The sequence below is a fragment of the Salvelinus namaycush genome, chromosome 12 (genome assembly GCF_016432855.1).
Source record: "Salvelinus namaycush isolate Seneca chromosome 12, SaNama_1.0, whole genome shotgun sequence".
In the NCBI taxonomy this organism is placed as follows: domain Eukaryota; kingdom Metazoa; phylum Chordata; class Actinopteri; order Salmoniformes; family Salmonidae; genus Salvelinus; species Salvelinus namaycush.
In genome coordinates this window covers 48,007,139-48,020,742 of record NC_052318.1, presented here as the reverse complement: position 1 = coordinate 48,020,742, position 13,604 = coordinate 48,007,139, and the positions used below count along the sequence as shown (strand labels likewise).

The 13,604-nt window shown below is 43.4% G+C and overlaps 1 protein-coding gene across 2 annotated transcripts in view; it reads right to left on the bottom strand.

Annotated features, from left to right (window-relative positions):
• Positions 1-13,604, bottom strand: part of LOC120057365 (eukaryotic initiation factor 4A-I) — a 36,757-nt gene that overhangs the window by 11,353 nt on the left and 11,800 nt on the right. For both annotated transcript variants that reach the window (XM_039005958.1, XM_039005959.1), the window contains 3 exons: positions 12,900-13,039; positions 12,031-12,199; positions 10,055-10,164 (listed from right to left, as the gene is read on the bottom strand). In XM_039005958.1, coding sequence (XP_038861886.1) covers positions 10,055-10,164; positions 12,031-12,199; positions 12,900-13,039 — 419 coding nt within the window. The remainder of the gene's footprint in view (positions 1-10,054; positions 10,165-12,030; positions 12,200-12,899; positions 13,040-13,604) is intronic.

The following is a 13,604-nucleotide window of genomic DNA, read 5'->3' as shown; positions in this document are numbered from 1 at the left end:
TCCAGAGGCGGAGCAAAGGAACAGGACGGCAGGCAGGGCCAGGGACAGGCAGAATGGTCAGGCGGGCGGGTACAGGGTCAGGAAAGGCAAGGGTCAAAAACCAGGAGGATGAGAAAAGGAGAGACTGGGGAAAAACAGGAGCAGAGACAAACGCTGGTTGACTTGAACAAACAAGACGAACTGGCACATACAGACAGAAAATACAGGTATAAATACCCATAGGATAAGTGGGGAAGATGGGCAACACCTGGAGGGGGTGGAGACAAGCACAAGGAGAGGTGAAACAGGCCAGGGCGTGACAGTAACCCCCCCCCCCTAGGGACGCCACCTGGCGTTCCACCTGGGCGGATACCTGGTTGACTGGGGTGCCGGCGGTGAAAGTCGGCGATGAGGGCCCGGGTCCAGGATGTCTTTAGCGGGAACCGAGCACCTCTCCTCCGGGCCATAACCCTCCCAGTCAACCAGGTACTGGAAATCCCTGCCCCGAACCCTCAGGAGGCGTCTCACCGTGTACGCTGGCTGGCCACCAATGACACGGGGGGAAGGGATGGGCCTAGAAACAGAAGACAAGGGGCAGTCAGACATGGTTTTGACTCTAGACACAGAAAAGGTAGGAAAAATACAGAGGGTATGGGGCAACAGAAGATGAAAAGCAGAGGGGCAAATGATCTTGGAGCAGGGGGGAAAGGCATCAGCTTCCGGGGGTGTAGCCGCGGCACTATAGTGGCATGCCAGCGCCTCAGGCTTGACCTTCTTGGATACCGGTCGGTGCTGCGGAATCGAAGTGGCCCGGGCCTTACTGAACCCCTCCCGGAGGTCCTGGTACTCTGCGAAGCTGGCGGAGAGGTCCGGGGCAATTTCCAAGCCCCCAGGAACACTTCCCGGGGCAGGCAGAGCTGACTTCAGGCAATGAGTGTGGCAGGACAGGCTCCAGTAGTACTGGCACCAGTAGCCCAGTTAATGGAGGGATTGTGTCGCTGGAGCCAAGAGAATCCCAATACCACAGTACCCTGCGGAGACTCAACCAGCAGGAATTGAATCGTGTCGCTGTGGTTCCCGACAATCGTAAGTTGAAAGGGGTGGTCTGGGGGGTGACCCGGCCTATAGAGCGCCCGTCCAGCGCTCTAACACCCATGGGAATGGAGAGGGGTTGAGTGGGGATGCACAGCTTGGACGCCAGGGTAACGGCTATGAGACTCACATCGGCCCCTGAGTCGATGAGTACCTGAAGATACTTGGACTGGTCACCCCACAGCAGGATGGCATGGAGAGGGGGGCGAGTAAGGGGAGAAGAACAATTATCTTCAAGACCCACCAGTGTACTCACTCCAACGAATGAGCTCGGTCTCTTGAAGGGACAGGTAGACACAAAATGACCAGCAGTACCGCAATACAGACAACTCTGGGTCTCAAGTCTGCATATGCGTTCGGCTGGAGACAGCCTCGCCCTGCCGAGCTGCATCGGCTCGGGAAGAGGTGAATCGGCAGTCTCCGGAGGCTCTTGGAGGGACTCAGGTAAGCTCGGATCCTCTCGGGGACGTAGACGCCGGGGACTTCCAGAGTTCATCAGATGCAAGGTGGGATCCCTGAGTGAGCTATTGGGATCGCAATCGGACCTCTTCTCCCTCCTACATTCCCCGTAGCCGACCATCGATCAGGATGGTTAAAGCGATGAGTGATTCGAGATCCATCGGTAGTTCTCGGGCTACCAGCTCATCCTTTAGTTCCTCCGATAATCCGTGCAGGAACGTGTCGAACAGCGCTTCCGGGTTCCAGGTACCCTCCACTGCTAGTGTGCGGAACTCCACCTCATAGTCTGCCACACTGAGGGTGTCCTGCCAAGCTGGAGTAACTTCCGGGCAGGCTCTCTCCCGGACACCGGAGCCTCAAAAACTTCTCACCTCCACCATGAATACCACCAGACTGAGGCAGACGGTGGATTGTTGCTCCCACACTGCCGTGGCCCAGGCGAGTGCCCTCCCGCACAACAGCGTAATAATGTACCCTATCTTTGAGCGGTCCAAGGGGAACGAAGAAGGCTGCAGCTCGGAAACGAGAGTGCACTGGGAGAGAAATGCCTGGCAGGTTATGGAATCTCCACCGTAGCGCTCCAAGGGAGGCAAGCTGGATTCCCGGGAAACCGGGGAGTTACAGAGGGGCTGGGAAGTTACCGTCGTGGTAGGCTGCCTAGTAGACAACCCATGGAATTTCTCCCGCAATGCGTCCAAGGCTAGGTCGTGACGTTCGGCCACAGCCTGGAACCCTTCCATCAGACCGGGAAGCAACTCCTCGTGCCTCTCAATGGTGGCTCCTTGGGAGGAGATGGCGTTGCGGAGCTGGTCCAAGTCTGCTGGGTCAGTCATAGCCAGTTCTCACTATCAAGAATCAAGGTAAGACCCAAGTGCAGACTGTGTGAAGTAACAATGTTTATTGTAACAACAGGGGCAGAGTATAAGTGGGGAAGATGGGAGACACCTGGTGGGGGGTGGAGACAAGCACAAGGCCAGATGAAACAGATCAGGGCGTGACAGTACAGCAATACACACATAATCCAAAAGTAATAAAGACAACAAAAAATGTAAACATCAGAACGAGCAATGTCAGAGATCAGAATATAAATATATAGTATATAAATGGTGTATATAGACAGTATGGTCAGTAAATTAGGGTTGACCCCATTTAGTCGACTGGTCGATAGGCTGCGCAATAAACACTTGTTGTGCTGCCATTTTTCTGCAGTAGGAAGGAGAGCGAGACAACGTGTGCCAGTCACACAGGCACTCGCTATCATTTTTATTAACACAGTGTGAGCGTTACGCTCTTTGAGTCATTTATCTTAATTATTTAATCAAACAGTGTGCTAAAAGCATCAGACAAGCTCAGTGCATATGTCGTTTATTTTATTGAATCACCTGTCTATATATGGAAAAATAAAGCTTAAACATTTCGACCAATCCAACTTTTCGACCAATCGACTGGTTGAAAGAACAGAGCAACTCGGGTCGACAAAGATTTTTTTTAGTCGGGGACTAATATGAATAGAAAAAGTGTGTACAGCAGTAGTTATATAGGATGAGCCATGACTAGAATACAGTATATACACACATAAAGTGGGCAAGACAGTATGTAAACATTATTAAAGTGGCCAGTGTTCAATGACTATGACCATAAAGCAGCAGCCTCAAGGTTGAGGGTGGGGTACAGGACAGAGCCTGACTAGTGATTAATGATGAGCAATGCAAAATAAATAATTTTAAAAATTAATACATTTAAAACAAAGGACATCAAGGACACCTAAAATCATACAGCAATGCCAACTGTATATGTTTGTGTGCGTGTCTGGCACTATAAAATATATGTGTGTGTTCTTGTATGCGTTTATTTGAATGAGAGTGTGTATATGCATGTGTACAAACACCTGCACGTCATCAGCCTCAGGCAAACCAGCATTAGGTGTAAAAACACTGCCCCTTAGTGTCATTCAAACGTACTTTTATTATGTTTTATTGAGACTTAACAAAAAAAAAACGTATCTTTGACAATCCATTCTATCTCCCGCGCAGCAACTCCACTCCCACTTGTCTCCAATTCCACATCCCAACCCTCAGCTTCCCTCAGCCCATCCCATCTATCTCTTCTGGCCACCCACTTCGGGTTCCTACGCAACACACATCTTTCAACTATACTGTGATGTTTAACGTACAATTTCAATCTATCTAATCGAATAGAATCCACAGATTGCGAGTTAAAGATAAATATTTTTACTAAGAATATTAGTATATTAGTAATTGACTGACCCGGTCTCTCCAGATCTCCTAACAGTACTATTTCTAGGGTCAATTTTAGATCAATGCTATTCATTTTCAGCCATTCCTGAACCTGAGACCAGAAACAGGCTACCAGAGGGCAATACCAAAATAAATGGTCTATTGATTCTGTATCCTCGAGGTTTTTATGCACCAGATATTCAACATTTTGTTGGTGGCAAGAATTCTATATAATAATTTTATCTGAAAAGCACGAAGTCTTGAATCTTGCATTGTTTTATATATCAACTCATACACCCTGTACCATGGAATCGGTACATTAAAAATCTTCATGAGGGACATAACTCTACCATTACAATTTACAATATCATTTAAGAACAAAATAACCTTTTCAAACATCTTTCCCATAAATACAGGTATTTTATCAACCAGCACATTTGAGTTCAGCCATAATATTTGTTCTATCTTTTCAGGGGGATGAAATTGAAATAGTAGCCAGCTCTGCAATGCTTGTTTGAAAAAGAGAGCTATTTAAAAAAAGTATAATTTTCTATTAATGTCACGCCCTGACCATAGAGAGCCCCTGGTTCTCTATGGTGTTTAGGTCAGAGCGTGACTAGGGGGGTGTTCTAGTCATTGTATTTCTATGTTGGTGGTTTGTATGGTTCCCAATTAGAGGCAGCTGGTAATCGTTGCCTCTAATTGCCGATCATATTTAGGAAGCCCTTTCTCCCACCTGCTTTGTGGGATATTGTTTCAGTTAGTGCCTATGTGCGCGCGCTGTACTTCACGTTCGTTGGATGTTTTGTGTATGTGGCGCCACTACTTTCATGTTTCGTTGTTAGTTTATTGTTTTGTAGAAGTTTCACTTAAATAAAAGATGTGGAACTCTAATCACGCTGCGCCGTGGTCAGTCCATTCTAACAACCGTGACAATTAATCGAAAATGAGACATGGAAATCTGCACAAAGGCAAATTTTAAAGAATGGATGAGCTTTTCTTAGTAATCTACTTGAGAACCATTTAGGGTTCAAATAAAACTTTTGAATAAGTGAAGCTTTTAGAGAGGTTTAGTGCTTTTATATGTAATAATCTCAACACACCCAATTCATATTCATTATATACAGTTGAAGTCGGAAGTTTACATGCACCTTAGCCAAATACATTTAAACTCTGTTGTTCACAATTCCTGACATTTAGAACCAGTAAAGGCCGCTTTACCACTCTTGGGTAGTGGAATGACTTTGGCTTCCCTCCAGGCCTGAGGACAAAGACTTTCCTCTAGGCTCAGATTAAAGATATGACAGATAGGAGTGGCTATAGAGTCAGCTACCATCCTCAGTAGCTTTCCATCTAAGTTGTCAATGCCAGGAGGTTTGTCATTATTGATCGATAACAAAAAAAAATCCACCTCTCCCACACTAACTTTGCAAAATTCAAACTGGCAATACTATTCTTTCATTATTAGTTTTTTTATGCATGAATACAATTGTTCGCATTTCCTGCATAAGTTTGCCCACTTTGCCAATGAAATAATCATTAAAATAATTGGCAACATCCAATGGTTTAGTGATGAATAAGCCATCTGATTCGATGAAAGATGGAGTTGAATTTGTCTTTCTGCCCATAATTTAATTGAAAGTACAAGTTTTTTTCATTGATCTTGGTTTCATAATACAGTTTCTTCTTCCTTTTGTTGCGTTTAGTCACATAATTTCTCAATTTGCAGTAAGTATGCCAGTCAGATGTGCAGCCAGACATATTAGCCCCCCCCCCCCCCCCCCCATCTCTTTCAACCATACAGAATGGTCTCCGAGTGTCTGGTAGAAAGCAGACTGAACCAGGTTTACTGTGGGTATTGTGTGTAGATCAGTCACACAAAATCAAAATGTAATCAATTTTAAATTCAAGCTGTAACAAAATGTGGAAAAGTCAAGAGGTGTGAATACTTTCTGAAGGCATTAGCAATGACCAAGCTAAAGCCGAAGTTGTCAATGAATTGGCCACTACAAGCTTACTACAGATGGATAGACCCCCAAGGCTACAGAAAGCTACTGAACAGTGACAGCCCATCACACTAGCCTGGAGTGGGAAATGAGAAGTACCGTACTACAGACATGCCCTTTGAGTCACACAAGCATGCATATTTTTCTCTTTGTTACAAAACATAGCAGAAACCTATACAATGTCTGAAACATGTTTACATATTGATTTCAAATGCATATTGCACTTTATTTGAGTGTTGTTGTTTGCGTAATCGTGTGTTTTCATTGAAGAAAATACAAAGTGTTGGTATTCCATATTGTGCTCTCATGAGGCATTATATTACATGATCATACACTGTATGGAATCAGGAATAACAACACTTTTTTATTTTCTTAAATAAACAAAAATGAACTAGTACCAAAACTAAGGGTGGGAATGTTTAAACATTAAAAATATATAATGCCTCAACATTAAAAATGTTTAAACAAAGTTTGGATCCTTAACATTAAGAAAAATCCCTAACCGAACATATTTCTTTGTTTCCCCCCCCCCACTTAATTAAAATCACAGTTCATTTATCACAAAACATTTTCCGAGATACAGCCGATCGGCTATGAAGGCCTGGGGAAGTTGTGTAACTCAAATAAAACTAAAGAGGAAGAAGGGAACTTTAGGCTACTTGGTGAATTTGGAAGTCATGCAAGACAAGACATTGCGAGATGCAGATTACCAAAACATAAGAGCAAGCTTCTGCCTCTCTCTTCCTCAAGCTGGCCTGCCTGCTCTACTTGCTCTGTCTCATTGCTAATGATGCAAGTGTGTGTTCAGTCTTTGGTCTGTTGCATTTAGAATATCCTAATCCAGTGGTCGCCAACCGGTCGATCGTCGATCTTCAAGGCATTCCTAGTTGATCACCAAATATTTCTGTAGAAAACCCAACAAACAATAAAGGCTTGCACTCCTTTATTTAAATCATGTTGAGCTGTTGCCAGTAGGTGCACTTGATTCAAAAGTCCTGCGCACCGGGTAAGCAAAGCGTTCCCATGAGACAAAATCCGCCTACCCGGCGGACCGTCAAATCTGTGACTAAATCGAGTGCACCTACTGCGCTGCCCAATCGGATAGCTCAAATCACTGTGGCTACAGAGCTTCCATGACCCTGGCCACAGCCAAGTTTAATAGGCTACTAGCCTACGTAAGATTGAATAACTTTTAAAACCATGACCACATGTAGCCTGTATTGATTACACGTTTCAGCCTCGGCTACGGCATGTTTGTTTGTTTATCTGTCTGTTAGGGTAGGCTACACTACAGTTTTTAAATGCCGACATGGAGCCTTCTTTGGTGATATGAATGAACATTTTACTTGTCTGTAAAGGAATGCCCCTTTTGAAGCGGGACTAAAGTCCATCAATAGGCAACCAGAACTGTCAATCAAATAATCTTGAGCTGCTCTGCTAAAAAAAATTGTTTGTTAAACACAAAGACATTTATATTTATAGTGAACAAAGATATAAAACAACATGCAACAATTTCAAGGAGTTTACTAGTTAGATTTGACTGAGTTACAGTTCATATAAGGAAATCAGTCAATTGAAATGAATTCATTAGGCCCTAATCGAAGGGCTGACTGGAAATAAAGATATGCATATGTTGGTCACATATACAGTACCAGTCAAAAGTTTGGACACACCTACAGATTCCAGGGTTTTTATTTTCTACATTGTAGAATGATAGTGAAGACATCAAAACTATGAAATAATACGCCATCCCATCTGGATTGGGCTTAGTGTGACTATCATTTGTTTTTCAACAGGACAATGACCCAAAACACACCTCCAGACTGTGTAAGGGCTATTTGACCAAGAAAGAGAGTGATGGAGTGCTGCATCAGATGACCTGGCCTCCACAATCACCAGACCTCAACCCAATTGAGGTGGTTTGGGATGAGTTGGACCGCAGAGTGAAGGAAAAGCAGCCAACAGGTGCTCAGCACATGTGGGAACTCCTTCAAGATTGTTGGAAAAGCATTCCAGGTGAAGCTGGTTGAGAGAATGCCAAGAGTGTGCAAAGCTGTCATCAAGGCAGAGGGTGGCTACTTTGAAGAATCTCAAATACAAAATATATTTTGATTTGTTTAACACTTTTTTGGTTACTACTGTACACTATTCCATATGTGTTACTTCATAGTTTTGATGTCTTCATTATTATTCTACAATGTAGAAAATAGTAAAAATAAAGAAAAACACTGGAATGAGTAGGTGTGTCCAAGCTTTTGACTGGTACTGTACCACATCTCCGTCACATAGATAATAAGGCTGTTAAGGCTGTTGATTGGTGATAAGGTGATAAGGCTGTTGATTGTGGCCTATGGAATGCTGTCCCACTCATCTTCAATAGCTGTGCGAAGTTGCTGGATATTGACCTGTGTAATGATCATGCTGTTTAATCAGCTTCTTGATATGCCACACCCATCAAGTGGATGGATTATCTTCACACAGGAGAAATGCTCACTAACAGGGATGTAAACACATTTGTGGAAAAAAAATTGAGCGAAATAAGCTTTTTGTGCATATGGAACATTTCAGTGATCTTTTATTTCAGCTCATGGGACCAACACTTTACGTGTTGCATTTATATTTTTGTTCAGTATATAACTTCATTGCCTGGCCCTAGCGGTCAAACAAACGTAACAGGACCATTATACTGCATTGTAAGTTCACCTGGAATTGTATGACTTTTTCTCATCGTTTAACACACTTGAAGGCCTTACTCACGTTGGCCACAGAGATAGGGAGCACACAGTCCTCGTTAGCGGCGGTGGCCCAATTTGCTTGTTTTCCTCAAAGTGGGCGAAGAAAAGGTGTTTAGCTTGCCCAGGAGTGAGGCATCGGTGTTCGCGACGTGGCTGGCTTTCCCATTATAATCTGTGATTGTCTGTCTGGAGTCCCTGCCACATGCATCTTGTGTCTGAGCCGTTAGATTACAACTCCACTTTGTCCCTGTATTATAATTTCGCCTCATTGCCTTACGGAGGTCATAGCTGTTCCCAGTCACCGTGTCGTGGTTAAATGTGGTGGTTCGCGCTTTCAGTTTTGCGAATGCTGCCATCTATCCACGGTTTTTGGTTTGGATAATTGCTAATCGTCAAAGTAGGAACAACATACTCTATGCACTTCCTGATGAATCCAGTCACCAAGTCAGTGTATACGTCAATAATATTCCCAGAGGCGAACCGGAAACATTTCCCAGTCCGAGTGATCAAAACAGTCTTGAAGCATAGATTCCGATTGGTCAGACCAACATTGAACAGCCCTTACCACGGGTGCTTCATGAATAAGTTTCTGTCTATAGGTGGGGAGGTGCAGGATGGAGGTGTGATCTGATTTGCCAAAGGGAGGGCGGAGGAAGGCCTTGTTCTCTCCACGTGTAGCACAGGAGATGTGCTGGTAGAATTTCAGAAGTATTTACCTCAGATTTCCTTTATTAAAGTCAACAGCTACAATAAATGCGGCCTCAGGATATGCGGTTTCTAGTTTGCACAAAGTCCGGTGTAGTTCCTTGAGAGCCATTGTGGTGTCTGCTTGGGGGGATATACATGGCAGTGACAACCGAAGAAAATTCTCTCTGGAGGTAATGCGGTTGGCATTTAATGGTGAGGTATACCAGATCGGGGGAACAAAAGGCCTTGAGTTGGTGTACGTTACCACAATCACTCCATGAGTTGTTAAATCATGAGACATACCCCTCCACCTTTGTTTTTACCAAATGGTTATTTCTTCCTGTCCGCGCAATGAACAGAGAACCCCGCTGGCTGTATGGAGACAATAAATCCAGAGAGCCATGATTCTGTAAAACTGAGTATGTTACAGTCCCTTATGTCTCTCTGAAAGGAGATCTTCGGCCTGAGCTCGTTAGCAAGTAATATACTATGAAGCAGTGGATGATTTGCTCGCCGACTGAGCCTGACTAGAACCCCACTTCTCCCTCTCCTCCAACGTCAACGGTTTGGTGTAACACCCAGGATGAATGGGGCTGCCTCGGGAAGGATCCAGGTCAGAGAAGTCAAATTTCTGGTGAGTGGCCACCGATCGAATGTCCAAAAGTTATTTTCGGCTGTAGGAAATAATACTACAAACATTCTGAGCAAATAATGTAAGAAATAACCCTCCGAAAATGTCTGCAAAGTTGTCTAGGAGCTAGAAGCGGGGTGACCGTGTCTGTCGGCGCAATTTTGTCATGGTCATAGCTTTCTAACGGACTGTTTGACAGGCCCTTACTTGTGCGTGTGGTCCTCTTACCTGTGTGCTGGTGCCGAGCTTCTGGAAAATTTCATAGATCTGGTCCTTGAAACCCCGGCTCAACATCTCATCAGCCTCGTCCAGGACAAACATCTTGATGTACTTAGCAGCTGTAGGGGGAAGATGAGCACTTAGTTCAGACAACTTGAACACAAAATAGTCCAATCCCAATACTCCATTCAGTAAACAAATAATTAAATAAAACATACTGATGTAAACAACAACTTGAGAAAAGTATGACATAAACAGTTATGTTATCTCCAGTGGTTAGAACCGAGATTATTTTCCAATCGTTTCGTTCCGAACAGAACAATTATTTTGTTCGTTCCGTTCCACTGTTCCAACCAATAAAATAAAGTTCGGAACCGGTTCGAGCCCAAAAAAAAAGTAACAGTTTATATCGTTCCTTTCAGTTCCTTTTTAAACTTGAGAAATATTTTTTTTAAATTAACATTTAGTTTGCCATTACATTACCTTACCAATCAGTGGGGATAGAGCAGCTTAATTGCTATGGAGCAGGCAAGCTATTTACATGCATTGGACAGATGAGTGTAGGGTGCGAGATGTGCCAGAAATGTTGTGGGTGGGGAGAGAGCGAGAGAGGGTGGAGGAAGAGGCTTGAAGTGCTGGGCATGTTGTTGTGACAAGCATTTATACAATTATACCAACGCAGGAGCAGCTTCTATGAAGGAATTTTGAATGTCTTTGAACTTCAGAGTTGGCTCAACGTTGGACCAGCTAGCTAGCTAGCAAGCAAGCATGTGTGTGCAGAGCAGCACCAGAATTTTAATTTAAAACAAGTCTTACCTTTTTGTAGTTAATAAATCCAATGTGAAACATGAAAACAGTATCCTTAACTAGCATTGAATAGGTTAATCTATTCTCAAATTAAAAATCTCTCACCTCATTTGTGAATCACGCTTGTAACGTCAGTAGGCTACGAGACTATGCTTCGGAGGGGGAGGGGCAGGTTGTCTACACGCACACATACTGGCAAAGATTTTCAGCTGGCAGGCAGACAGACACGGGAATACATTTCTGAGTGGCAAAGTGTGGGCTTTGCATAGGCACTTTGTTGCGTTTTTTTGTGGGACTGAAAAAAATGCCAGAGAACGTAAAAATAATTTATTTCTTTATTTAAATAGAGTCGATTGATGCACCCGTGCTTCACATCTGTAAAACCTAATATGTCACCAATATCGAAAGTGGAGATTCCCACGAACACGACAGTCTCTGTTGTTGGGGTCTATGATATCCACAAGCTTTACGGCAGTTGTCTGAACTCTGTCACAGATGTCCTCATTTCGAAGAGGTCTTCTCAAAAAACTGACTGTCCAGACCGAACCGTTGGAGCTACAAACTAATATGCCACCAATATCAAAAGGGGACTCTCACAAAAAAGAAGGTGTCGGTTATTCTGCTCTATGCCATTACCGGGCTGTAAAAATGGCAAAAAAGTGCATTAGCGGGTCAAATGTGCCAAAAGGTAAAAAAACACTTCAAAACCTTGTTCCTTATGATTTATTTTTTTACTTTGTGTTTTGCCATTTATGAATGGTGTTATTCAATGCGTTCCTATGGGTTATAGCAGTAAAGTCTAAATTCAATGTGTCATCAAAAAAAGAAATCTATACCTACAGAGGTCCCAAAATTCCAAATCAAATGGCTAAATTATACATTTTATGATCATTTTAAAACAATTTCATATGTTAGCATAGTAGATATTGCGATCTAAGGGCTTAGACCTACAGGGTTAACCAGTACCCATGCTTTTAAAAGAACTGTTCTGTTCCGGAACAGTATAGATCACTTTCGTTCGCTGTTCTGATTCTGTTCTTCGGGAAAAAAATATTTTCCGGTTCTGTTCCCTGAACCGGTTCCAACCTGTTGTTATCTATACAAATCTGGTCACAAAAAAAAGAAAATGAATGCAGAATAACACAAAAGTAAACAAAGACCCTGAGGTCATTACTCACAGAGGAACTTGCGGTTCAACATGTCAAACACGCGGCCTGGCGTTCCAACCACTATGTTCGGAGCCTCAGCCTGGAGCTTTGTCACCTCGTTACGGACGTTTGTGCCGCCAATACAGGCATGGCAGGAGGCTCCCATGTAGTCACCGAGGGCCAGGATCACCTTCTGGATCTATTGAAGAGGAGAGGGAGTCAATACAATTTATTAAAACCCTTTTTCACATCCACAGTTGTCACAAAGTGCTTTTAGAGTAACCCAGCCTAGACCCCAGAGAGCAAGCAGAAGCACAGTGGCAAGAGAAAGCTCCCCCTCTGGCACACATTTTACTACATTTACATGCACACAATACTCATGAAGACCCACATTACAATTCTATTCCATATGTTCTTAAGTCGAGGTAATTCCATGGTCAAGATACTTTTAGCTTTTTAATACAAATTCGTATTACTTTGGCAAGCAACAATATTCATAAGGAATCAGATTTTTGCAACTCAATTATGAGTTTGTGCCCATAGCATGAACCAGCCAGTTGCTCACTGCACCGAGTCGGCTGGGATGAATATGGCATTGTCCCTTTCCCCTTGTCAGATATAACACTCAGTGCCACTCAAAGACACTTCCTTGCCCAGAGACAGAGATCGCACAATATAGTACATGGTTTGATTCACACTATGGAGCAAAGCCGAGCCACGCTTTACAGTACTGGTCTGGTTACTCATCCACCAGTTGCTAGAACCGTACTGGAAAGGACCATGTCATATTACAATACCAGAGGCACCATGGTACAGCATCGGTACGACTGTGTAAAGGGTACAGGAGTTGCATTCACAGTTAACTGTTTTTATGGCAATTTAATGTTTGTGCAACCTGCCTGCTGAGCCAGCTCTCGGGTAGGAGCGAGGACCAAGGCCTGGGTGCCCTTCAGCTCGATATCAATCTGCTGGAGGATGGAGATGGCGAACGTGGCAGTCTTCCCTGTGCCGGACTGGGCCTGTGCAATGACATCATAACCTGGTGGGGAATGAAGGGTCGTATTCATTTGTTCACACCGTAGCCAAACATTTTGTAACAGAAAAGAAAAACAAGTGTTTCTTATTGGACAAATTCAGGTAGGTCCCTCCCTGTTTCATCCCATTTGGTTCCTAGTTGCTAAAATCAAGGATACACTTTAAAGGCATTTGGGTCACTCTGTTTTGAAGCTTAGGAAATGTGTACACTTAATCATTAACTTGCATGAAAATAATAAAAAATGAAAGGCAAGATTGTGAACGTCTCCAAACCTGACCGGTAGGATACTCTGGAATAAAGGGCAGTATAGTATGATCTCTCAAGAAAACCTTATGTTCTACACAGGAATTAAGACGATTAAGTAATTAAATAAAGGTTAAATGTTTGTTTTTTTAAATACAATTTTTAAGTAAGTAAGTACAGATGCCCATGCAACTTCAGTCAGCGACAATTTAGGCTAGATCATCTTGAAGCAAAAAGCAATGTTCAAGAATCAACACATAATAGGCATTTTGGAACCTTAGCTTATACCCATCTTGAAAAAGGTCTGACTGAGACGTGAACAAAA